The 25,334-nt window shown below is 38.0% G+C and overlaps 1 protein-coding gene across 1 annotated transcript in view; it reads right to left on the bottom strand.

Moving 5' to 3' along the window:
* Nucleotides 1-23,376, bottom strand: part of tmem8b (transmembrane protein 8B) — a 43,240-nt gene extending 19,864 nt beyond the window's left edge. Inside the window, exons 1-7 of the mRNA XM_067615370.1 lie at nt 22,830-23,376; nt 18,524-18,713; nt 17,772-17,979; nt 14,240-14,373; nt 13,091-13,359; nt 7,661-8,043; nt 425-521 (exon numbers count right to left, since the gene is read on the bottom strand). Of these exons, the coding sequence (XP_067471471.1) occupies nt 425-521; nt 7,661-8,043; nt 13,091-13,359; nt 14,240-14,373; nt 17,772-17,979; nt 18,524-18,713; nt 22,830-22,914 (1,366 nt within the window). The 5' untranslated portion in view covers nt 22,915-23,376. The remainder of the gene's footprint in view (nt 1-424; nt 522-7,660; nt 8,044-13,090; nt 13,360-14,239; nt 14,374-17,771; nt 17,980-18,523; nt 18,714-22,829) is intronic.
* Nucleotides 23,377-25,334: the final 1,958 nt, after the last annotated feature.

Below are 25,334 nucleotides of genomic sequence, written 5' to 3'. Positions count from 1 at the left end.
CAGCAGTCAAAATGGAAGTGCCAAAAGAAGTTGAAGTTTTAACTTTATTGTAAGCTCTGAGTGAAGTTAAAGCACTGAAAGGAGAAAAGAGTTGAAATGTCTGTAGTGTGCGAGCAATAAATTGAGCTTGAAGTGTCAGCTGACGTGGAAGTTGTACCAGTTCAAGTGAATAAACTCAAATATAATGTAAGGTAAATGTAAATGTAAGCCCTGTGTATGAATAGTGGAAATTGTAAAACTTGAAAGAGCTTAAGAAGTTTTTAGTGTTGTCCAAATGTGAAGACCTGAAGTAGCCTTACACCCATAAAGAAAAAGTGTTAATTAATTTGAATAATTATAAGAAACAATACACATTATATCAATTTGGGGGTTATAAAAGTATGGCCATCTTGTTAAATTTGTTATTTCGTTAAATGTGACATACCTGATTCACATTTCAGTGATGAGTTTTCCTGCAGGAAGAGAGGCATCCCGTGGTTCAGGCAACCAAACACTGTGACATTAGCGCCTTTCAGCGTAGACTGCAAAAGGAAAACACAAGCAAACGTCACTCATCCATCCAACCATCAACCATCTGCTGCCATCATGCCGGTGAGCTCACACTGTTCATGATTACCTCAAGTCTCATTTCCTCTCAGCCATCACACTGTAAAATTTAAAACTAACAAATCAAGTGAAACTGCGTTCCCTCCGACTGCCCGAGGCACCTAGATGAAGATGTTGGCAGTTTATCTCCTTAAAGCATCAATGCTTATGCATTAAAAAAAAAAAAATCCTGAAGAATTATTCAAGCGTTGGGAACTGCATATGCTTATACAAATTGTCTCATTCTGCTAAGAGATGAAAGGAGACCAGTACAGTCCAATTTGTTGTATCAGTGAAAGAACAACAGGAGTACAGATAGAAGCGAGAAATACTGCATGTGTTCATAAGGCATGAATGTGCACTATAGCACCAAATTTAACACTTCATAAGTTTCAAAATTCCTCCTGATTTATTCACAGTGTCCCTAAACCTGAAACTGTCTTACACATAACATGCGTTTGCGTTGTGTTCATAGGGAAATACTCTCATGGTAGGGGTAACTCTGGGCAATTAGTTCTTGAATAAATAAGATTTCTATCTCCCCCCCTAGCACAAAATGAGCATAATGTATATGCAGGGAGTTGGCAAAGTTGTTGATTAATGCAATGACTCAACAAACACTTTGCCAGGTGCTGAGATTTCAGGCCTCCTAAACTCACCATCTGGCCTGCACTCTCTTGGTAGTAAGACTCAATCACGCCCACTGGCACTTCAAGATAGTCCGCCCCTCCTCCCCCCTTTCGTCCCGACTTTCCTCCACCGTATGAAGATGAAGGATTGAGTGAGAAACACTCATGGATAGATTACCGAACCAAAGGTCCAGGGGGAGTCCCCAAGCCAGACTCTCTTTATGAAGTGACTGTTATCAACATTTCTGGCTGGAAAGAAAGAAAGGATGAAAGAGAGGATGTTTTTTTTTTCTCCCTTAATATATATTGGCCCATAACGAGTCCAACACTATTTTTTATTACAGTTTTGTGTGTTTTTCTACACGATATAGCTTCACAACGTACACCCTGCACAATAAGCTGTAAGTTAAGGTGCAGTTTTCAACCGATAGCAGCAGTAAGTTACAGTGGAGTTATGGTTTACCTGCAAAATGTTGCTCAAGAGACTACAGCTTCAACTATTAATCAATTAATTGATCGACAGAACTATCAGCAAATATATTGATAATCGAATAATAGTTTCAGTCATTTTGTGATGGGGTCCTCGTTCTGTGCAAAAATGTATTCATAAGTTTATCTGAAGCAAATATAGGACTTCGGTCATCCAAGTTAATCAAATCAACTGGATATCTTCCAAAGTTAGTCTTTTTACTACAGCTCGGCAAGGAAACATTGTCCAGAGAAGCATAAATAAATAAAGCATAAATAGGGAATTTATACTAAAAAGATTATAATTTTGGAAGATATTCTCTTGGTTTGACTAACTCAGACTGCTAAAGAAAAATTGCTGAAAAATTGTGAACCTATCCTGTAATCCACAAAAATAATCAGCAAATTAATCGCTAATGAAATTAATCATTAGTTGCAGCCCTACAAGAGCAACAAAACACTGCTGCTCTGTCCAAGGAGGGGCCTTTGTCACGTTATGTGTCCATGCAAACAATCAAACCAAGAAAGTTACACCATCAGTATTGTCATTTTTAGACTGTCTGATTAAGCCTGTATGACTGAGAAGACACAGTATACGATGGCATGGCTGAGACAAAGTTGTTTAAGTATGTTGCTCCTCTTCCTGGCCCACATTGAGCTCCACAGAGGTTTTATATGACCCTTTTGGGACCGTTTTCTGAACAGTGTAATTGGCATACCCCGAATCAAAAGAAGAACAAAAGAAAAAGTTGTGTTGTGGTTCAAAATCCCCTTAACTTGTTCTTCCTGGCAAATAAATATCTTTAGTAATGGTGTCTCTGTGTACCAGGAGACACTCAAGTAAATTCCAGCCATAAATATAATTACAATGTTTGGACAACCCTGCTTTCTTTGAGACTCCTGGCAATTACAATGAAAAAAAGAAAACTGCCTTAAGTCACTATTTTGAATATTACTACAATATGATGTGGTATGATTACTCTAAATCAACATGATCAGAAAATAAATATTACATTTCTATTTCAAATCTCCCCTAAAAATGAGATTAAACTCTTTAACAGGCAACAATTTTTCATGCAAAAGCATGAAAAATACATATTAAAATATAATAGCCATGGTTCTTAAACCACTTTTATTATAGTTAATGGTCTTGGTCTCTTTGAAAATTAAAGAATAGGTTCACAAATTTTCAAGTCTTTCCCAAAACAGCAGTCAGGTCAGTGGCCATTAAGAGACCCATTCATAATGCACTTTAAATGTATGTGTGTTAGGGGACAAAATCCACAATCTTCCTTCTGTGCAAAAACATATTTAAAAGTTAATTTGAAGCTAGTATGAGGCTTTAGCTGCCCAAATGAGTCAAATCAAGTCAATATTTTTCAAGGTTACAGTCTTTTTAATGCCAAATTACCAATTAAGTTTACAATCCTTCCACTGCAGCTGAACAGAAAAACACAGTCGAGACACATTTTTTTTCTTTCAGGGAAATTTTTATTAAAAAGACTGTAACTTTGGAAGATATCCAATTAACTCAGATGACTGAATATTATCTCCAGATAAACTTTTAAATACAGTTTTGCTAAAAAAAGAACTGTGGATTTTGTCTCCATCACTTACATTGTAAGCACATTTTAGGTGGGAATATTCTAATAGCCAGTATGAACAGGAGGAATGATTACAGCGAGCAAAACATGTTTCAATCTTCATAAGGATACCTGATTACTGTTTTAAGACAGACTTGAAAAATTGTGAACCTATCCTTTAACTCTTTGGAATTCAAAACTCAGAATAAGTCAAAGTAATACTGAAACAAATTCAAAGACACACAAAGATGGTAAATGTTTTTTCCTCAACTATAAGCTACGTACCCTATTTTTTTTCTTTTTCTTTTCATTTATTTTTGAGCTCTTCTGTATTGAATGCACTCCTGTTGTTGCAGTGAAGTGGAATCTTCAAATGTTTTACACAGATAAAATCATGAGGCTTTGTGCCTTCAAATTAGAGTTTTTCTTTGGTGAGAACAGAATAGCATCCCAAATAAAGTGAGGAAAAAACTCCCACATCTGCCTTTATTCAGGCCACTACTTGTTAAGAGGTAAACATTTATCAGGTGACTTAGATATAGCCATGCCAGTGTACCTCCATGTTTGGTTTTACCTCCTTATGTCTTACTGAATAAATCAGCAAAGGCAAACTTTGTACCTGGTAAAATGTTAAAAAATTAATATCCCTCACTCCAACTACATTTAATGATATAGCTCATATAATTTATATGTATTGACACAAATCCTTTAGAGTCAGCCTTCAGAATCAGAGTCTATGTACTGCTACACCTCTAACATCCTATTGGTATCATATCATCTGAAAAAAAACACATGTTATGTTCCCACCAGGAAACACATCAAATTAAGGAAGCTAGAGTCTTTTGTGATATGTTTTATCCCTGTTAGATCTATCATCCGAACCAGGAAACTCCTTGTTTGATACACCACGCCTGTGTAGAACTGAAATCAAGATGGCACCGATAACTTTTGCGGCTCTGTCGGCTTTATCTCCCAGTTCCATCTCATCTCATTTCCCTTCATGCAGGCTGCTGACCGTTCCTGAACAACATGTGTCTTTGCTGTCCAGAGCCCCAGGTTTCAGAGAGGGCTTCAGTCACTTCTTTGTTGTCAGGACATGCTATGATCTCTTGTTAATTTATGTTCAATTCTTGTTATTGTTATTGTTTTTATTTTGTGCTCCATTATAAATCCATGCCTGGAATTTTTAATGATAATTTTGTTTGGGTTTTATTCATTGCTGCCACTTGTAAAACACTTTGTCACACTGTCAGGAACATTCCTACATTAATCACATTTAATATTGTGATTTACATGCCTGATCCATTATGCAGTTATGATGTGAAATGTGAGTGGCAGAGGCACAATTCAATCAGGAGCACTATCTTCTGACAATGCAACGCTCAAGGTTACCGACTGAAAGCAAAATACTACAGAACAACTTCTGAGTTCAGATCTCTTCAAAAGCACTCCTACAACAGAGCAGATGCTTCAACTCTGATCACAAAAACGCTACAGATAGGAAAAAAAAAACCCAACATTTTATCTCTGTTCAGTACTCGCGTGGCTTTTGCTTTGCTGAATTTTTCCAAGTGTTTTGCTGGTAACATGTGCCAAGCAGGACACAATGCCAACTGATACAAGAACGTGGATGAAGTTGGCTTGTGTACGCATAGCACCATACTGCACATCCCAGTACCCAAACTAATTAAAATCAACTCTATGATGAGTTTTGGTTTGGCTCAAAAATGTATAAACTTTCCTGTATTTTTTATTCAAATTTGACAGTATGATTTAAATAAACTGGTTTTGCAAGAGTGCTGTTTAGCAACACCAAACATTTTTCATTTGAGTTGCTTCAGTTCAACATTTTCTGCTCAAACGAAACACCCCTTTTCAAACAAGTATTACTGTGATAAAACAATTGTAACATATAAAAGCTAACAAGGAATAACAATACTCATTACGGAGCTTACGATTTCTCTCTCTGCGTAAGCCCTACCTAAAGAAAACTTTTAAAAATGGATCTAAAGCGAAACTGATCCAGTGCCAGTTGAGGTATCACTGGAAATAAAAGCCATATGCATTCCTTTCACATTCTTTCACAGGGACTGATGCAAGGCAGACAAGCAGTTCCAGCTATTGTCTCCTAAAGCCCTGCAAATCTGCCAGAGTCCCCCACTGGCAGCGGCTGACTGGATTCTGCGCCTGTGACAAGCAAGTGACAGATCATCGCTGAGGGGGGAGAAATCTGTCCATAGAATAATATAGCATGACAGGCTCTCTGAAGAATACATCTCACGGCTCATACAACAATCACAGCATACTCTCTCTGTGACATCCACAGACTCTAACCAACTATACCCACTTATGACTATACTGGGGCATAGGGTTGTGGGTTGTTGTGATCAGGATCTATCCCAGCATGCATGTGACAGAAAAACACCCCGATCAGGTTGCTATTGTTAAGGTAACACACAGGTGTCCTGAGTTCCTCCAGACTGGACCACACATACAGAAAACACGAGGACAACAAGAAAACTCCACAAAGAAAAGGACCAGTGTGACCATTTATGTTTAGTCCCATCTTTCTGCGAGGTGACGGTAATTATTTACCCACTGTGTCACAACAAGCACTCAATCAATAAACCATCCAATTAATTATTCAGTCAATTAATGTCATTTCCTGAAAAACGAACAATTTGTATTTTTCTATGACATTTGGGGAAATACGCCTGTTTACTTTCTTGCAGAAGGTTAGATGAGAAGATCGATTATCAATTTCATCTCTGCGTGCTCGGTAGAAATGAAAGATGTGTTTGGCCTAGCGTATCATAAAATCTGGAGGCAGCATACAGGCTGCATTTCAGCAGCTCAGAACCTGTCATACATTACAAGGTGTACTGTATTTTAGCATGTGTTTGGTTGGTTAAATGAGCAATTGCATTGAAGCTTTTTTAGTGACTAACAGCTGCAACTCTGGGCTCACAGCAATTTACACTGCAAGTGCTGCATGCAGCCTGAACTTTCTGTGTGACACCTGCTTTCCACACTTCCCTTACTCTGAACAAAACCCAGGTGATTCATGGTGGCCAGTTTGCTGGCTTGCTCGCTAGTTGAGGAACAGTATTTGACAATATCATCACAAGGTCCATTTAGTAGCTGTTCTGGAGCTTTTGATCCTATCACAGCAAGTTCAAGAACTTTCAGTCTAGACTTTTAAGCAAACGTAGATGAGAAGTTCTTATAGCGCTCAGAAAGATGGAAATTTTTACATCTGATGAAGGACACATTTTTCCTTTTGGCTGTATCCTCCTGCTTCTGTCTTTGTGCTAAGATACAGGTACCGTAACCTAAAAATGTCGTGGACTAATGACTCTATTGAATGCAAAGAGATGAAAATTAATCTAACTACCAGGAAGACAGCAAAGAAAAACATATAAACCAAAATGTCAGGGTATGCCTTTGAACTGAATAATCAAAGATTTCTTTTTCTGTTTTATGCTTCATCCTCTAGTTATTTCAAGATCATCTGGCTGCTTTTTATTAAGAGTAAAATGTTTAAAAGTCCATCTGCCAGCCTGTAGCTCTCCAGTTTCTGACTCCCTGTAGACGTCCAGAGCCACTGCAGGTGCATTCTTAATGCCATTACTATCTGAAGGACAGCTTAACAAAGACACATCAAATCCTTCTTGGCTGATTTTTGCATTTTGTTTGCTCTCAATTAACAACATATGTCACAAACCACAAACACTGGCGCCTGTTTCATTGTGAACTTTTTCAGCTGCCACAGCAAAGTCTGTGACCATACGAGCATCCATATTTAGCAGGCTAGCTCAGCCAGACACTTGGGGAGCCCAATTATTCACCCTTGCTTGCTGGGGAATTTCCCAGCGTTAACTGTTGCATATTTACCTTTCTGATTACAATCTGATCCATTGCAATGGTAAATCATGCAGCAGGCGAAGGTTAAGGGTAGCAACAGAGCTCTACCCAACATCTTGAAACAAAATGTCTCCTTCAAGAATCCTGTAGGTGTCTGGTGAACATTTTTAACTGATATATCCGGAGTGCAGTGGTAATACAATATACAAGCAATACCTAGATTACTCAAACGTTGTCAAGATATCAAATAAAACTGTAATTCAATCAAAGCTTTCTTGCCCAATCCCCTTTTTTTTACATGTAACTGAAGCTCATTGAAAAAATAATCTCTTTTTCTTGTTCTGTATACAAAAATAGACTATTAAAGGTATCAGAAAATTTTTATAACTTTGATTGAGTTTGTAGTGTTCCTATGTCAACCAGTCTGAGTAATGGCACGTTTACAATTTTGCATTTTGAACTTGTGTTTACATTTGAGTAATTGATTATGCTTTTAAAACAAGCAGCAATAGTGTCATCAGAAGCACTCACCATGTTGAGCTTGAGCTCCATGTTGAGGACTCCTCCGCTGTCTAAAACTGGCATCAGGTTGATGGCGAACACGGCGGCCCTGTCTGGTGGAATCGATATATTTGGACCAAAGAAGACGTAGAAGTGCACAGAGAAGGTGTCCAACTCATTTCTCAGAGTCGGACGGATTGGCCAGCACTTGTTAGTGTCGGCAGTTGGGGTGAGGTAAATTATGCTGTCCTCCGAGGTGTGCAGGTGACTGGCATTCTGCGAGAGGCTGGGCAGTGCCGCCATTGAGAGCGTATCAGACAAGGAGAAACCCATCGCTGTTCCGAAAGACTGTGGCATGTTCATCGAGGAACTGGGTTGTGACTGATCCTTTGACAAATTGGACTTGGAGCAATCTAATTAGGAAAGAAAGATATGACAGATAAGACCAAGAATATGAGCTGAACATTTCCACTGGTTTGATGCAGAAGGTTTTCAAAATGCACCTTGCAACATGTTGTGTAATGCAATAATCCCTATCATGAAATCAAACAGCCAATCCCTGGCAAATCTCAAACAAACAGGCAATAACCATGTCAGTTATTTCACTTGCATTATTATGCATGCTACGCAGTCTTTTGCAAATGTTTGAAATGATCCCCTTCGGCTGGCTTCCATAATGTAAACAGCAAGGTTCAATTCTGTACACTGCTTTTTAATGAGACAAAGATTCACAGTAATTGCAAACAGTATGCTTTCACTCAACACAAAGCAACTCACTGCAAAATGGTCATTGATGGCAACTGGCAAAGTACCATCAAATACCGCCAATCCCCAAGGGGAAAGGATTTCAAAGGCTTTTCTAGCTCAGCCTCGTTTGCATAGTGTTGTCTCTGAAAGGGTTTGAAGTATTTTGATGTCCGTTCAGGCAGCTGTAGCACTCCTAAAAATACCGAGATACCAAATAGTGCAGGCTCGAGGCAAATGTAACTTTGGTAAAAACAAGAAAAATCAATGTAAAATCAGTAAAGACACAAATATATAGTGCATGTTTATGTATGTATATGTGTGAGTGGGTGGGAGAGAAAGGACTGTGCAAACATACAGTTTTATAACATTCATAATACATAGAAATGGCTTCATTTTGCTCTCATATACAGCATATTCTCTGATTTAAGTTTTGAAGCTCATATCAGCAAAGTGACCAAGACAGTGTTCTTCCACCTGAGAAAATGTTGCCAACGTAAGTCCGTTCTTCTCAAAGTAGGGTACCGAGAAATTGATCCATACTTTCATCACTAACAGGTTGGAATATTGTAATGCTCTCTTCACTGGCCTAACAAAAAAAGCTGATAGGAAAACTTCAGCTGGTTCAGAACTCTGTCGCCAGACTTTTAACAAAGACCAGGAAGGGAGAGCACATTACTCCTGTTTTAGCTGGCTCTCCTTTTCTTTTAGAATTGATTTCAAGGTCCTTTTACTCACATACAAAGTTCTTAATGATATATCACCTTCCTACATTTCAGACTTTTTAACTCCTTATCAACCAACAAGAGCTATTAGGTTCTTTGATGCTGGTCTTTGAACTGTTCTTAAAGTAGCCCACAAAACGAGTGGGGAAACTGTTTGTAGCTACTTTGCTCCAAGATTGTGGAGCATCCTGCCAAATTACATTAGATATGTTAATATATCTGTTGACATTTTTAAAAAACAACTGAACACCTACTTATTCAGGCAGGCATTTAGTTAATGTTGTACGTTTTTATCTCTTTCTATTTCTCTGCCTTTTTATTGGATCTCTTGTTCTATTTTTATGAACGTATTTATTTTTTGTATTTATTTATTATCTATTGTACCCTGGTTTTACCCATGATTACCCTGTTCTCATTGTTTTATATTGTTGTACTCGCTTACTAATGTGTTTTGTTTTTAGTGCTATACTGTGTCTATTGTGTTTCATTTTTAATGCCATACTGTAAAGCACTTTGAGCTGCATTTTATGTATGAAAGGTGCAATACAAATTCAAGTTAATATAACTATTATTAGAATTATTATTATTACATTAAATAGTCTATCTTCAATGCCCAATCATGTATTGAGGGCAAGACACCTGCAGTGAAAATACTGTATAAACAATAATAAATAATAAAGTGCAGCCTAGTTTCACCACTACCTATCTAGCCAGCGACCGCGATTCCTGTAAATTGTATTCAAGTAAGGCAAATATTTCTGAGAAAGCTTATAACAACAATAACCAATAACGGCAAGAAAGAATAAGAAGGTGAGGACTCCAGATGATCTTTTCCCTGAACCCGAGGTGTTCTTCAATTTAAATCCACAAAAGGTCAAGTAAGATCTGCCTGGCAGGCAAGGGGAAAGACAGAGTGTGAATAATTAGTGTCTGTGTTGCCATGGTGACAAAGTGCACTGTACAGTGAGGAACAGAGGGAGGGGATCGCTACATGGGAGTGGACTTCCCACAGATTTGTGAGCCATCCCTGTGGAGGGAGTATAAAGAATATCTCGGCTCTCCACAACCCAAAAACAGCATGTAGCACTTAAACGTGGTATCACTGGCCTCTTAGCAATCCCATATGAATCGCCTCAGTTTGGGCTCCACTCTTTTTCTTGAACAAGCCTCTTAATGGTCCGCCTGTGTCTGGCTCCCTTTTCCAATCAAAACATGTGTCCAAAATTCGATTTCTGCCCCACATATCTGTGAGAAGCACGAGCCTCTTGAAAACGCTTCAAAAGACATTTGGAGATTCCTGCTTTGATACGAGGACAAAATTACACCTGGGCATTTTTAAGAGCTCCTGTGCAAACTGAAGGCTACAATCCTTTATAATTTGACTTTATAATGCAGGATATTGGATATGATATGCTGCAGAGATCTACTTTGAGCTTTTGTTTGGCCTAATTTATGAGTTCTCAGGTTTATAGAAAACCACCCCAGCAACATCTTAAATTACACATCAAAAGCAGCAGGAAGGAATATAATGAAGCAGGTTGGAGGCAAACAGCTCATAGATTGTGGTGATAAACATTATCACAATTTCTTTGAAAATAATGAGAGATGGGAGAAAATTCAACACATTACCTCTAAGATTGATTAAATAATTCAGTTTAATTGGCAAAATTGGTAAAAATGCTCTAATTTACAGAACAGTCTGCACCTCACAGTATGAAAAGCCCTGATGGGACTTGAACATGAACAAAACATGTTGCAAGTTATTTTCACATTAAGACAAGAAGCAAGAACACCAAGATACTCAAATATTGTTCTTGGCTTTTAGATCAATAAAATAATCAAAACATTACAAATCTACAACCTATCCATGATTTTGTGCCACATTAGTGATTATAGCAAAAAACCAGAATAACCCACTATGGAAAACCAGGAATTAATTAATAGTTTAAATTTCTGCAGCTTTTGATGTGATGAATCTCATGTAGCATATTATTATCAATGCAAACTACTACGTACAGATAGCTAGGGATGGGAGGATATAAGATTTTATCTTATATTGGGATAAAAACACTCAAGATAATTTAATCGTGATGAATTTCCATTATCGGGATAATCGTGAATACCCTCACACGAGTGACTTGAAAAAGCTGTCTAGCTCATGAACGTACAGTCCGATTGATTTCTTGATTTACTTTAAATTGTCATTTAACACAAGGGGGAGCCCGCATCTTTCCAGTCATTCGTCACCATGGCTGAAGGCTTGAGAATGTTAATGCTTGGATATCAGGGTGAGAGGTAGATTCTTTTTATTAATGATTTTTTTTTTTACTCTTATTGTGATTACCTGCTGTTGGCGAGAGTCTGAATCTGTCCTTGTTAATTTTTCACTAAAAAGGATGTTCACCAAAAAAAAAGATATGACACAATAAAAATGTTTGTTTAATGTAAGTTAAAGTGATTCAAATATGTTTTAGTGTCATTTAAGCATATTATGATGATTATTAGGATAATATCGCTAATCACAGTTATTTTGGCCAGGATAATCATGACAAGAAATTTTCATATCATCTCATGCATACAGATGGCCCTTACTGTTAGAATAGTGATTATGTAAACGGTGGGATTACATATATCACAAATAATCTGAACTGTATACTGGGGAGCCAATACTCTGGTCCAGCTAAGGTCAAGTTACTGTTGTGTGTCAGAACAATAATTCAATCTCTGATTTTTCAGACTTTATGAGGTAAAATAAACAGATCAACACTTTTTTTCTTATACTACTAAACTATTCTATTCTATACTATACTATACTATACTATACTATACTATACTATACTATACTATACTATACTATTCTATTCTATTTTATTCTATTCTATATTATACTATACTATTCTATTTTATTCTATTCTATTCTATACTATTCTATTCTATACTATACTATACTATTCCATTCTATTCTATTCTATTCTATTCTATTCTATTCTATTCTATTCTATTCTATACTATTCTATTTTATACTACACTACACTATACTATACTATACTATACTATACTGTACTGTACTATTCTATTCTATTCTATTCTATACTATACTATGCTATACTATACTATACTATACTATACTATACTACTGTACTATTCCTACATATCTTCTCTGCAAACCAAGTTCTATATCTAAAAAAAAATGTATTTGTTTTACATCTACAATACACAATTTCTTCTTTGCGTTTGTTTTTCCTGCCTTCCTCTGTTTATTGTTATTTATCAATTAATTTAAAACTGATATCCATGTAATGAAACAATATATGTGTGGGCTATTTTAGCTCATAATATGGTGAATAGCTTAAAAATAGTCTTTTCATGATCTTAAAGGCTACATTATAGTTAAAGCCAGATTATGCAACATTCACTGTGGTAAAAATGAAAAGTTAAACTCATAAGTAATAAAATGCACCCTTTACTGATCGATGCACTCAGTGGTTTTGCTGTCACAGCCTTACGTGGTCTGGTATGACCAGTAATGGTGGCTAATGTTAGCAAACATTAGATAGATATTGCTTTATAATTTATGACTCTGTTTTAATGTTGCTATTGTTACTCTATGTTTTAGCATTTAACATTATCTCATTAACGCCATTTGTGTTTTTACTCTGTTCAGCCAGAGTTATACAGGCTCATTTTAAATTGTATAACTTTCAAATTTACCTGTTTAACACGAATAATGAATGAATGCCTCTTTCCACATGGCCAGACTGATAATGCCCAATCAATACTGTTAGCTTATTGTTTTTTGTTTGATATTTCTATTGTTTGTTTTTCTAACATTTAATATAATGAAAATTGCCGATTTAATTTAGAAAGGATTACTTACCTTGCTGTCAAACACTTGATAAGTGAAAATAAATAAATTCTCAACCATCCAGAAATAATAATGAGAATAACCCAAAGACTCATCAATCACCATTTGCCTGTAAATTACACTCACCTGTCACCTGCACCCCGATGCGGAAGTAGACATCAGAGTTTCCTAGATATCTCTCCACCAGGATGTAGTACCATTGTTCCCAGGCAGGTACAAGGGTGTCTAATTCACAAGGGCTCCACTCCCTGCAGTCGAGGGCACTTGAGTTATGCACCGGCGGCGCCCGCGCTCTTATCTTCAGCACCACGGGACAACTGTCGCTACTCTTGTTCTTGGTGCTGCAGTTTACCAGCTGAACTTTCACCTTCGATATATAGTTGGGTATGAACACTCTGCACAAGCACACACACACAAACACACACACAGATACATGTTTCAGGTAGAAATAACACCATTGTAAGCTATACACTAGAGTATGCAGCACAATATAGAACAATACTGTATATAAAATGAACTTAATTCGATGTATGTTGACAAAAAAAATCAACCTGTTTACAAAAGGCCCCAACAATTATTCTCCAGAAGACTATGAATTATAAAAATTACCTTTATTATAGGACATGCTTTGTTGTTTTGGTTTTGTTAAGACCACACCTTTGAGGTAACTTCATAACTATTGAAAATATGAGTTCCATTTGAATGAATGGTCATAGAAATTACTTGTTCTTTAATAAAAATACTCGTACACTGCAAATACCAGTGCTTATATTCAAAGTTTATTATTTCCGTACCTCCAACAGCTTATTTAGATGCAAATACATGTGATATTTAAATATGGAAATAACATTTTAAAATCCTCATCTCAAAACTTTTTCTGTTTTTGTAGCACTCACATAATATTGACTCTGCTGCCTTTAGGCACATCAAAAATTAACATAAACCTAGAAAAAAAGTCATATTGCTCTGCTTACAAGATTGAGGTGACTTTTAGAGAAGGGGAAGTTAATAAAGGTGCACAGACTTTTGGCACACACTTGGAAATTGCATCTTTTTCAAATGAAAATAGCAAGATAAGCTTTATAGAGAAGACTCCAGGAAAATCATAACTCATGAGGCAGATGAGGAGGAGGAGAAGTGGGAGAACATATTGGGCAAAAATGCTTATTTTTCTCTTAGATAGCACATGATTTGGTGAGTTATTCTAAAACCAACTCCCCCGACTTCCTGCAATTTGGCATTTTCCAGGTATGGAAGCTCTGTCAGAGGACTTACTTATAAAGTGCAGATCTGTTGTGGATGGGGATCATCTGGTCGATGAAATATCCAGGATAGAGCACTGAAATCCCAATCAGCTTCTGGACAATGAGCTGAGGTTGGAACAGATACTGGCATTCTTCAGATAGACCCTATAAAGATAACACAGCAGAGGTTTAGATGGTATTTTTGTGTTTAACACCAATATTTCTTTAAAGCTGGTAGAGAGGAGATTAGATATCATTCAGACTGGCTCAAAATTCCTAATGGACTGTGTGCATAAAGCCTGTCAGCTTCCCGGATTAATATCACTCTGTCCTCCCTGCCTGCCACACAGCGAAACATGCACCCACTATTTCACGCGTGTTGTTCTGAACCATTAACGCTTGATGTGCATTACTTTGTGAGATGAGCCGAGTGGACAGCATGACTTAGAGCTGGGAGGCCGTGTGTTGTTTCTACACATGATCTGCTGTAAAATTTGTTATAAAACAGGAACAGAGCCTTTTGCACCTGATTCAAAAGGACAGGTGTGAATACCAAATGAGGTCCTTCATTCCTGTCAACTGATCACTAACCCCTCCTGCTCCAGCCACAATTACTGTGGCATGCCATTAGTCCAGGAGGTGCGGGGGTGACCCTTTGATTTATTACAGCCTGTCAAGTTGGACCTGCACATGTGTCTTGTAGAGCAGGTTGTGTTTTAATTAAGGCTCAACCAATATGGGTTTTTGAAGGCCAATGTTTTTACACTATAAGCGCAGACAGCTTTTGATGGTGTTCAACAGCTTTAAATTTGACCATTTTTTACACCAAAAAGATGTAGGAATCAATCTATTTTCCCCAGAATTTCAGTCTTGGCAGGATGTAAAAGCCTCTAAAACTCCATTTAGGCCAAAGAACAGTAAAACTCCCTTTTGAAGCCCTGACTAATTGCATTCTTTTAGCTCCTTCAGTTAGAATGACCCACTGAGATTAGGCAATTTTAGTGAAAACTCCAGGGTATACACTGAGTTGCCAGTTTATTTGATAGACCTGTACAATCTAACGCAATACACTGCAATACTGCTGCAATAAATGAAGCTAACTTGTGTTCAGCTTTTGTTTACAGTCTGTCAGTAAGGTGTTGATAGAAATCTCAGTTTTAGAGTCAGTAGTTAGTGGAAGTGTTGTATTGAATTACATTATATTGAGAGGTGTTTTGAATGATCCCGTTTCAACCTAAATGCTCACAAATCAAGGATTTATCAGAAGAATAAAACATACGAACAACTGAATTAGTGAGTAATATGTGCGAAGAAAATCAGTCAGTTTTTAAATATTTGTGGTCATGGATTGAGCTCCAATTTTACTGACAGTGGACAACACTGACTGGCAAATATCCAGCATTTAATAAAAGGCTAATTTATAATGGACTATATGTCAAACCCTACTTTTTATGAACATCATAAAACAGCAAAATCTTTTAAAATAATGAGTAAGTGAGAAAAGTGAATAAAATGAAGAGCAGTTCTCAATGATTAATCAAATTAGTTACCCTCTCCAGAATTATAGTAGATATTATTTTTTACATTCATTTTTATTGAATTTAATCACAACCAGTTGTTGTTATGTCTTTGTTACAGTACTACAGCTTAACACAGCTCAGTCTGTAAACTAGTGTCATTCATATAAGAAGGATAATTTGCCCTTCAACATGATCAGTGAAGTCATCATTTTCCTCCTCCTGAGTTTCCTCATTTACACTTAGCTTTGTATGATGTGTAATGACTTCAAATAAGGATAAGATGCACCTAGTCGATGAGCTGATAGCAATAAGTAGAGGAAAAATGTCTGGATAGTATTCAGTGTTGGTTTTTGAGAAAATTGGTCTCTTCTTAAAGTGATTTTTAGAGAAAATTGAGTAAATTATGAAAAAACCCAAAGAGTTAACAATAAATAATGCCTACATGAAATACAATATGCACTCACAAGTCAAGGTACATATGGAGATATCAGTGTTTTGACAGTAAATGCGGTTTATCACTGCTGTTTTTGCTTGCAAAATCCTTATATACTGTGTGCTAATTTCAGTTGTTGACTGAGACTGTGAGAAATGCAGTGTGAGACTCTTCCGCTTGCATCGCTTCCATCCGTGTTTCCTTTTTGAATTGAAAATATCACATCTTGGTTGCTAGAAAATTGCTTCAGAGAGCAGAATTTGGAGAAAAAAAAAGAAGTATGTTTTCCATCTATACAGTGTGTCATTGGAGGCTGGTCACATTTTAGCCACAGTGGTTTCTATTCCTAGTGCCCCCACAGCAAACCAATTCTTTTGTACATGCAATGTTGATGGCAACTTTTGATGATATTTTTGATTGTGTATTCCAGGTGCACTTTTGCCAGCCAGCGGAGTCCACAAAGGAAGCACTACCAGACACAATGCCAGTGACAAATAAATTGCCTGAAATGGAAATCAGCAGGTGTTTATGTGGCCAAACAGGAGAACATGATGAGATGAAGAAAAACTCTCTGACACTGCTATGCCTCTTTAGGCTCTGCAGCACACACTGGAATACTAATCCCAATGACTATTTACATCATTTTCATTTGATTTTTTTCCTATCTACTGAACGGGAATTAAGTAACCATGAAGAAAATATCTTAGATGTAGATCTCATTAAAGTTATATTACATAACACTTTCATATAAATAAGCTTCCATCTTATCAGCTCTCCATTAGTGACTGATATATAACACAACAGTGATTTTCATCTTGTACTCTAAACAGCTGAAGCTGGATGAGATGTTTTGCATTTTCAGAAATGCTAGCAGTTTGGCTTTAGGGATGGCGATGTCAGTCAGTCTGTCGGTCCGCTAACTATTGGATTGATGGCCACGAAATTTTGTACAGACATTCATGGTCCCCAGAGGATGACTCCTACTGACTTTGGGGATCCCCTTACTTTTCATGTAGCGCTACCAACAGGTCAAACCTTTCATTTAGTGAAAGCTTTTCCAATAACTATTAAATGGATTGCCATGAAATTAAGTTCAGACATTCATATCCCCCTGAGGATAAATTGTAATAACTTTGCTGATCCCTTATTTTCCATGGAGTGCCATCATCAGGTCAAAATCTTAATTCAACAAATTCTTTGGTTTGTGTACCAACATAACTAATGACAATCAGCCTCAGTTGTATTTTGTATTTAATACCAATAAGCAAATGTTTGCATGCTAACCCCCAAAACTGATAAGGTAAACATTATAGCCGCTAAACATCAGCATGTTAGCATTGTCATTATGAGCATATTAGCATACTGATGTTAGGATTTAGCTCAAAGGACCTCTGTGCTGGAGCTGCTAGCATGGCTGTAGACTCTTTGTTTTGTTAAAGGACGAATCTTGTGGTTCACTCAAGCAGTAAGAGTGACTATGACTGAGCGTCACCTACTGAAAGATTGTTTTTACAAGTGGACCTCTGGGAAGTGCAATGTAATAACAACTCACAGATTCCAATTCTAACATAAAACTATGACGTGTATTTGAGATAAATGTTCAGACTGACCTTGACTGAAATCTTGCCTTCATCCTTGGGTAAATGTGCGGCTAGGAACCAGTCTCCAGGGAGCGGGCTGGTCACATTGAATGCTCCCGTTGTGCGGTTTGGAAGAGTCCAGGTCAGAGTCACTGCAAAGGATCCTGGGACGACTGTATCCCGAGGGAAGCGTGTGTACAGGGGGTTGATTACAGGAGGAGCCCCGGACCTGAAGTACCTATAAATCACAAAGCCAAAATTCAATCCTTGTTAGGCCTAATATTTTCATAAACAACAGAGGCATCTGTCACACATAAAACCCTTCCATAGGAACAGCTGACAGATGAGCACAGATGGCATCCTCTATTTAAAATATGAAAAATGCAAATCCAAAACATTAATAATCATACCCAGGCCTTTATATATGAATGTGATAACCATGACCATGTCAATCATAACATCACAGGGACACTGAAGAATCACCTGAGACATGCGACAAGCTCTCATGACAAACACTGCTTGCCAATATGATAAATATAGACGGGCAAAATTAAAAGCTAAATACAGCTAATGCTTCCACAGGAGCTCCTCCATATGTTGAGGCTACCAGTATTATCTGACACCACTCAGGTTTAACCAGCTGCTGTAACCTTTTTTTCCCTACGGTAAAGTATATGAGTGTTTACTATTATCTATTTATACCCCACAGAGGGAGCAGACTTCAACTTCTACGTTCAAGGAAAGAAAAGTTAAACACAAGTTCCCTCATAAAACAGTCTTACACAGTCACATTGCGGTTTGGGCAGCTGTCTCCGAATGTGCCCCCTTGCTCCTTGAAGGTGATGAGGTTCCATACGGCCATCATGGTGTCGTCAGGCACATTGAAGTGGAACAGTTCCACACTGGCGAAGGAGTTGAAAGCATTCAGCTTACGAGGCGTACGGGTGAAGTATTCAGTCACAAAAAGGCAATCTGTAGGGTATAGAAACAGAGGAAAGTGTCCCTGAATATTTGTGAAGATACATGTTATGAGAGATATACACCATATAGAAAATAGACGTGATCAGTAATATCATTCTTGCAAACAGAACAAAGGCATGAGCAGTCTCAGTGTGTTAACTCTATAATAACAAGCTTCTCCTTGAACCCGGCAAACTGCGTGGATTGAGCTAGATCATCTAAATATGTGATCACAGACTTTAATTCCCCTTTAAGCAGCTGAGGGAGATGTATACAGTATATGCAGGCTCACTCCTGCCCTGCATAATGTCAAATCCTTGGATTACATCTAGCGAACGCTCTGCATACAAAAAGCAGCAGAACAAGTGACAGGTGTAATCTGCCATATTACCTACATGAGCCGACATGGCGTCGAACACGCCCAGCGGGTGGGCAAAATCTGGGGGAAATTGTGTGTGAGTCAGTTAATTACTATACTGGCGCAGACTAGCACTGCATCTTTTAGATACGTGTTATCATAAACATGCAGATAAGACAGGAGGCCACAGTATTTCATGGGAGCAATGTGGAAGCACCTTGATGTTTCAGCGCAGGAGAAAGCTTTCCATTTTCTAATGTAGCACAAACACTCCCTTTGTGTTCATGCATATCAACCATTTCTGCCCTCTGTGTTTGGAATACCTGTGGTGATATCTTTCTCTGTTTTCTTTCTTTTGGGGAATAATTATCTCACGTGTGCAATTTGTACAAGAATAGTAAAAAAAAAACGAGAAAGCAGCACAATACTGTTTGGAGGATGCAATGAAAATCCTGCGCCTCTAAAACAGCGTGAGCCCAATTTATTTAAGAGTTGTAGCGAGACAGTAAGTGAGCTCAATGTACTGTGATTCTGTCATTTGAAGCTGAATGTTAACTGCTTATTCTGCTTTTTGCTGTGATGATGGCACATAGGAAAGAAAACCAAGTGACCCTCTACAGTGACAAGGTGCCAAGGCATGAATGCGTAAAAGAAAGGCTTTCTTGAATGTGCAGTGTGTTCTAATGTGTGTTAGTAAAAAGAGAAAATGGCTCTGCTCTGCTCCTCTCCCCCGCACTATTATCAGTCCTCAAAGCTCACACTGGCTCTCACCTATAGAAGCAACCTTGAATACTAAAGTGCAGAAACTCAGAAGAATGAAGCAATCTTGCTATCAAGAACTAAAGCCTAATCCCATACAGAACGACCAGACTTTATTTCACTGTCATGCCAGCCTTCCTCTGGTCCACTGTCTGTGTCAAATGTGAGCCTTCTTTACATCAAGGTTCCTCTTTGCCTTTTCATCACATGGATACCTGTGACTGAGGCCGAACTGGAAACACGTCACAGACTGATATGTGTATCACATTAGGTAGAATATGGCACCCACATTGCTGGAGTCTGTAGTGAGCCAACTGTATGTTCTGCTTCTTTTTCCTACAGTTCACAGCTACTATGGAAACATTAAATAAGATTACCAAAGGTTATTAACATACTGTAGCTGGATTAGGTTTTTAAACATCTGGAAGAGGTCTTTAAATTAGGATGCATGGCTCATCGCCACATTATTCAAGGCAACATGACCCCAGTTACAAGAAGGTCATCATTTTGACTTTTTATTCACTACATCAAAAGCAAGTTTCAGAGCCCCCACAAGGTGTCTCGAGATGGATCTACAGGGGTCATGAGACTCCTGGGGGCAGAAACTACAAAAATTCCTGCAACATAAAATTTTGTTGAGTAGATTTCAAACTTCAATCTTTGTTTTTTATTTTAGTTTTACCTCTTCAGCACACAAAAATTATTCAAAACATTTCCGTAAAGGAAAATCACTCTTCAACTGAACTGCTCACAACAAAAATACATGCACCCTGGGGGTTTGCAAGTAGATATTGCTTCATATTAAGGAGTCACAAACAAAAAAAGTTGGGAATCAATGGTGTAAATAGCTACAGTATATTTCAGTATGTAGAAATGTTTGAAGGTCAGTGTGAGCAGTAATTATCTTTGTTGTTTTTACTCATCACTTATTCCCTCACACACCTGTCTGTATACAGACACAGAGTAGATCATTTTCTTTTACTTGTTATTTGTGTCAATGGATTGTAGGTGGTCAATGCTATGAACTGGTACAACCTTGTGTTTGCCAGACTTCACACAATGTCACAATTATGATTGTTAAGGTTTTATAGTGTACGGTACATACAGCATAGACACGATTACACAAAAGGGGCATTAAAGGCTGCCGTTCAAACATAACATCTAAGGCTGTAGCAACAAATGAAATGCATGATCAGTATCCACATACCAGTCAAGTTACGATTAGAATATTAAACGTGCATGTCTATATCCAAACCCTTCTATATGAAAATCAGATTTTGTAAAGGAAATGTATCCAAAACACACAACACATGCCTCCGTGACAACCCAGCAATCACACAGTAACCAAACTTCATGTGAAAATGTAAGCATGGCGATATATCTAAATATGCTTGTTTGTTTGCCAGCTAAATAAAGACACTTCATTTAAAGATAAAGACAGCAGAGTGCTTACAGGCGTTCTTACAGCATGGTTTTGAATTCAGTAATCTCTTCAATGAGCACCTCCCAACCACTGTTTTACTCTGTTAGAGGCTTACAGTAATATAGACATAATCCTGCTTTTTGTCATCTCAACTAGAGATTTATCCTTCAATGCTAAGGTGGATAGTCTTTAAACTTTTTATTTTTTTGGAACATTATAGGTAAAGGCTGCTTTTTTTCCCTCCTCTATCAGCTTGATCATGTAGGATGTGAAAGAAGGACCTTCTGTAAGAACAATGACTAAAATAAGAGGAATTTGGTGTAAAACTGGCGTCAAATCGTATTCCTGGTCAAATACAAAACCCTCTGCTTCATCAGGCTCATACCAACATCAACAATAAACACCTTAAAAAATTCAAACACAAAGCAGTAAAGATTAATGGACTTCAAAGCTCAGAGACGTCGACGCCAGAGAGCTGTACAAAATACATCCAGGATCTATTTATGTATCTCTATCTGTTTATTTATTTAGAGTCAAATAATGACTGATTCAAATTAACATCAATTATTGAGAACCAGTTCTAAAATATCACTTTGTTCCCCCTTACCATGATGTATATAATGTATATATCCCCAGAAAGAATAACCTCAGCCATGAAAAAAAGGAGGGCAAGGAAAGAAATTGAGCATTCTGTCTTCAACTAAATCCGGATTTACTAAAACTGATGGAGCAAAACAGCAACAAGTCTGTCAGGGGGACTGCAAGATCCTCAGACAGATCTTTAAGGTCTTCAGTGACCACAGCCAGTACAGTGTGTGCTGTAAGGTATAGATTCATTGTTGTCCCACAATTGAGCACTGAGGTTTTTGTTTCACGCTAAAGGCAGCGAAGACAAACACAAGAAAAACACACTTCTTTGTCTGTCTATATAAGATTCTTTTAAAAAGGAAATAAATATACAGAAAGAATAATAGACTTCTTGGTCACATTTTATGATAAAAAGGAGCCACACTTAAAAAAAAGGTTTAACTATAACATTATCCAATCAAATGTGTTCTTTTTTTAATTCTGTAGTCAGTTAAGCTGAATTAAAAACAGGAAATAACAAGGTTTGACTCAATTGTTCCCTTATTGTCCGATGTATTTGCTCACATTTTGCTCAGTGTCCTAACTTGTCTTTTCCTTCATTAACAAAGCAAAACAACCACAAACAAACATACAAAAAAAGAAAAAAACAACCAAAGGCAGCAACAATGAAAGCTGTCCAGCCTGGTGTGTCTTCTTGTAGCCACACATTCAGCCCATCAGTATCGTAGCCTACAACCTGAGAGCATCTGTCAATGTGTTGCGTGCCATAATTAGCAGCAACCTTCCCATGCGTCAGAAGACAGTCTGTGTTCGTAAAAAAAACGGTTCTGTCGGTGGCCGAGACTAAAAAGCAGCGGCTGTGGATGTTCAGGAAGACTGTGAATCCAAACCAGGAGCGGGGACGCGATGCCGCTCTCTCTGGGAGGATTTCAGCACCCCCGACAAAAGGAACAGCTCCCCGTGAATCAAAGCAAACACACACTGAATGGAAAGCACTCACCTCCAAGAGCGCAGAGAGAGGTGTAAACAAGCAAGAGGAGCCGCGGAGGGCTACATCCTGAGCCCAGACGTTCCAGCTGCCACATCGTTAAAAGCAAAAAGATTTGTGATGGGCTACAGCCCGGCTGCAGTTCTCAGTCGCTGTGCTGGTCTACATTTTTTCCAGATTTTTTTTTGCCAACGACCAGCTGTTTGTGCATGACGTAATTCAGACGACGACGGGACAGCGCCTCCTCGTTGGCTTTGATTTGACAACCTCAATATGTCGACTTATTTCATTGGACCTCCGGCCCTGTCAGTCCGGGGACAGTGCACACGTAGATTGCAGCACAAGGCTCGTCACATCGCTCGCGTCCGGGGCCACCACACACACACACACACACACACACACACACACACAGAGAGAGAGGCTGCAGCTGCCCCCGGAGGATGCAGCCTCTGCTCCCTCCAAGACCCGGGACAGAAAGTTGGTGGTGGTTGGGGGGGGGGGGGCAGCAATCTGACCTGATCCGATTCTGTTCAGCCCTCTGAACTCAGACACGTGTGTACTCAGAAATAGGGCCGTTGCCGTTGCTCTGTATTATTTGCAACAAAACATATATTTGATTTTGGCTCAAAATGAGAATAAATGATATAAAGGTTGGAATAGTTAAGTTTAGTTTTTTTCATTAATGAAACTGAACTGACAATAAGAGAGAATCAGTATTACTGCAGTTTTGGTATTCAATTGTATTCAAATGGAAAAACAACAACAATACAATTTTCTCCTAAATAACTATGTCAGTGTGCGAAGTATTACCTTTTAAATATATCTCTATATGATGGCACAGTCACTGAAAGAGAGAGGAAAGGATTCTTTTAAGCAAATTATTTTGTCACAATTGTCTCCATCAGACAATAATCCATTCCCCTCCAGGAACTGGACATTAAGCCTGACTCAAATTCTCAGTCATGATTATTTTTAGGCTGCGGGGTGACTTCAACATGAGTCATAATTGTCCATGTAAATCTGTCATAAGGCGAATGAGCTCCTGAATCAGGTTTATTTGAAATAAATGAATCATTATGAATTGGTAGCACATGAACAAAGAACATGTTTCTAGGAGGATAAGTAGCCTATGATAAGTATGCTGAATTTCACATTGTGACAATTCTTTCTTGAACTGCTTTTCGAATGCTTAAAATCAAACTAACCCAACACACAACACACTTTTGTTTCGGGTAAATGATCTGGTAAATTAGTTCAAAGTCTTGTCACCCAATCTAAATAGGCTTTGTTTCATTTAGGCTGCTGACTGCAGAATATGAATTAACCAAATCTCTGTATATCAAGCAAAAAAGTCTGAACAAGTATCACAAAAGCTACATCATAAAGGTCTGCATGACTACTGAGTAACAGGAATATTAAAGAGGAGAAATCCTATTTTCACATGCATGTGAAAAGAAAAGTCCTACATGTTCTCCTTCACAGGATTGTCAGTTAGTTACAGAATAGAGGAAGCAAATTATAAATCAAGAATAAATGCATCTTATTCAACATTGTGGCTTATTATTGTGCAGTTTTGTCCCCGTTTAATTTATTCAGTGCCATCTTATAAGTGTAGTCTAAGTAAAAATCTAATTCAAAATATTAAGTAAAGTGGGGTGACAGTGATTATGGTCAATTACGTGTACCTGACTGGTCTTTAATACATTTTTAAAAATCCTCACTTCAACAAGATCAAGTAAAAATGATAAAGACTGAGATGAGATCAAGACCTGTATGTGTGGAGTACTAATACTGACAATACTCCCTAAAAAATATAGGTACCAGTGTGAGAACTAGTTGGTAGCAGCCCGTTTACACTCAAGTTTTCCTCAAAATTGTAAAGATTGCCAAATCCCCTGGATACCACGACCCACGCATAGCAACCCACTGAGAATGGCTGGCCTTTACTGCAGTAATCAGCACAGCTAGAAATGCAGCTTCACTGCGTCTGATAGAGACAGCCTGTTGTGTACTTATTTAGCTGGAGAAAAAAAAATGTATCCCTATAGTCTATAGACATTTTGAAGTTGCATAACTTATATGCAACTGTCACACACAGACGCTGAATTGATTTCTGGGGAAAGACTTGTGGCCCTCAACCCTCTTGCTTTCAGAAATGTGTGATATTTGGGTCTCTTCTAGTAGCTTCAGCTTCCTGCAATGGTCCAGACATTTAAGTTTGGACATACTGACTGCACATAGCTGTTAATGAGAGTATCTGTCCGTGTGTGCCCGACAATCTGTCCCGAGTGGCTTTTATTCCAGTGTATGCTGGGACAGGCTGTCACCATCTAAGGTGTGAAGTGTTGTACAACTTCAAATCCAAAATATTCAACATCAGAGGTGAAGCTTGCCAGATATTCTGGCCAAACAAAAAGACCACCTCACCCTTCTGTAATAGGGGACCTGGAAGCCATCCAGTGAGTAATTATTACAGCAATTAAGAGGAGTCATTTTCAGCAACAAAGGTTAGATCAG

Source organism: Thunnus thynnus, chromosome 2, assembly GCF_963924715.1.
Source record: "Thunnus thynnus chromosome 2, fThuThy2.1, whole genome shotgun sequence".
Taxonomy (NCBI): Eukaryota; Metazoa; Chordata; class Actinopteri; order Scombriformes; family Scombridae; genus Thunnus; species Thunnus thynnus.
Note: the sequence above shows the minus strand (reverse complement) of the source record. Positions and strands in the feature narration are given on the sequence as shown.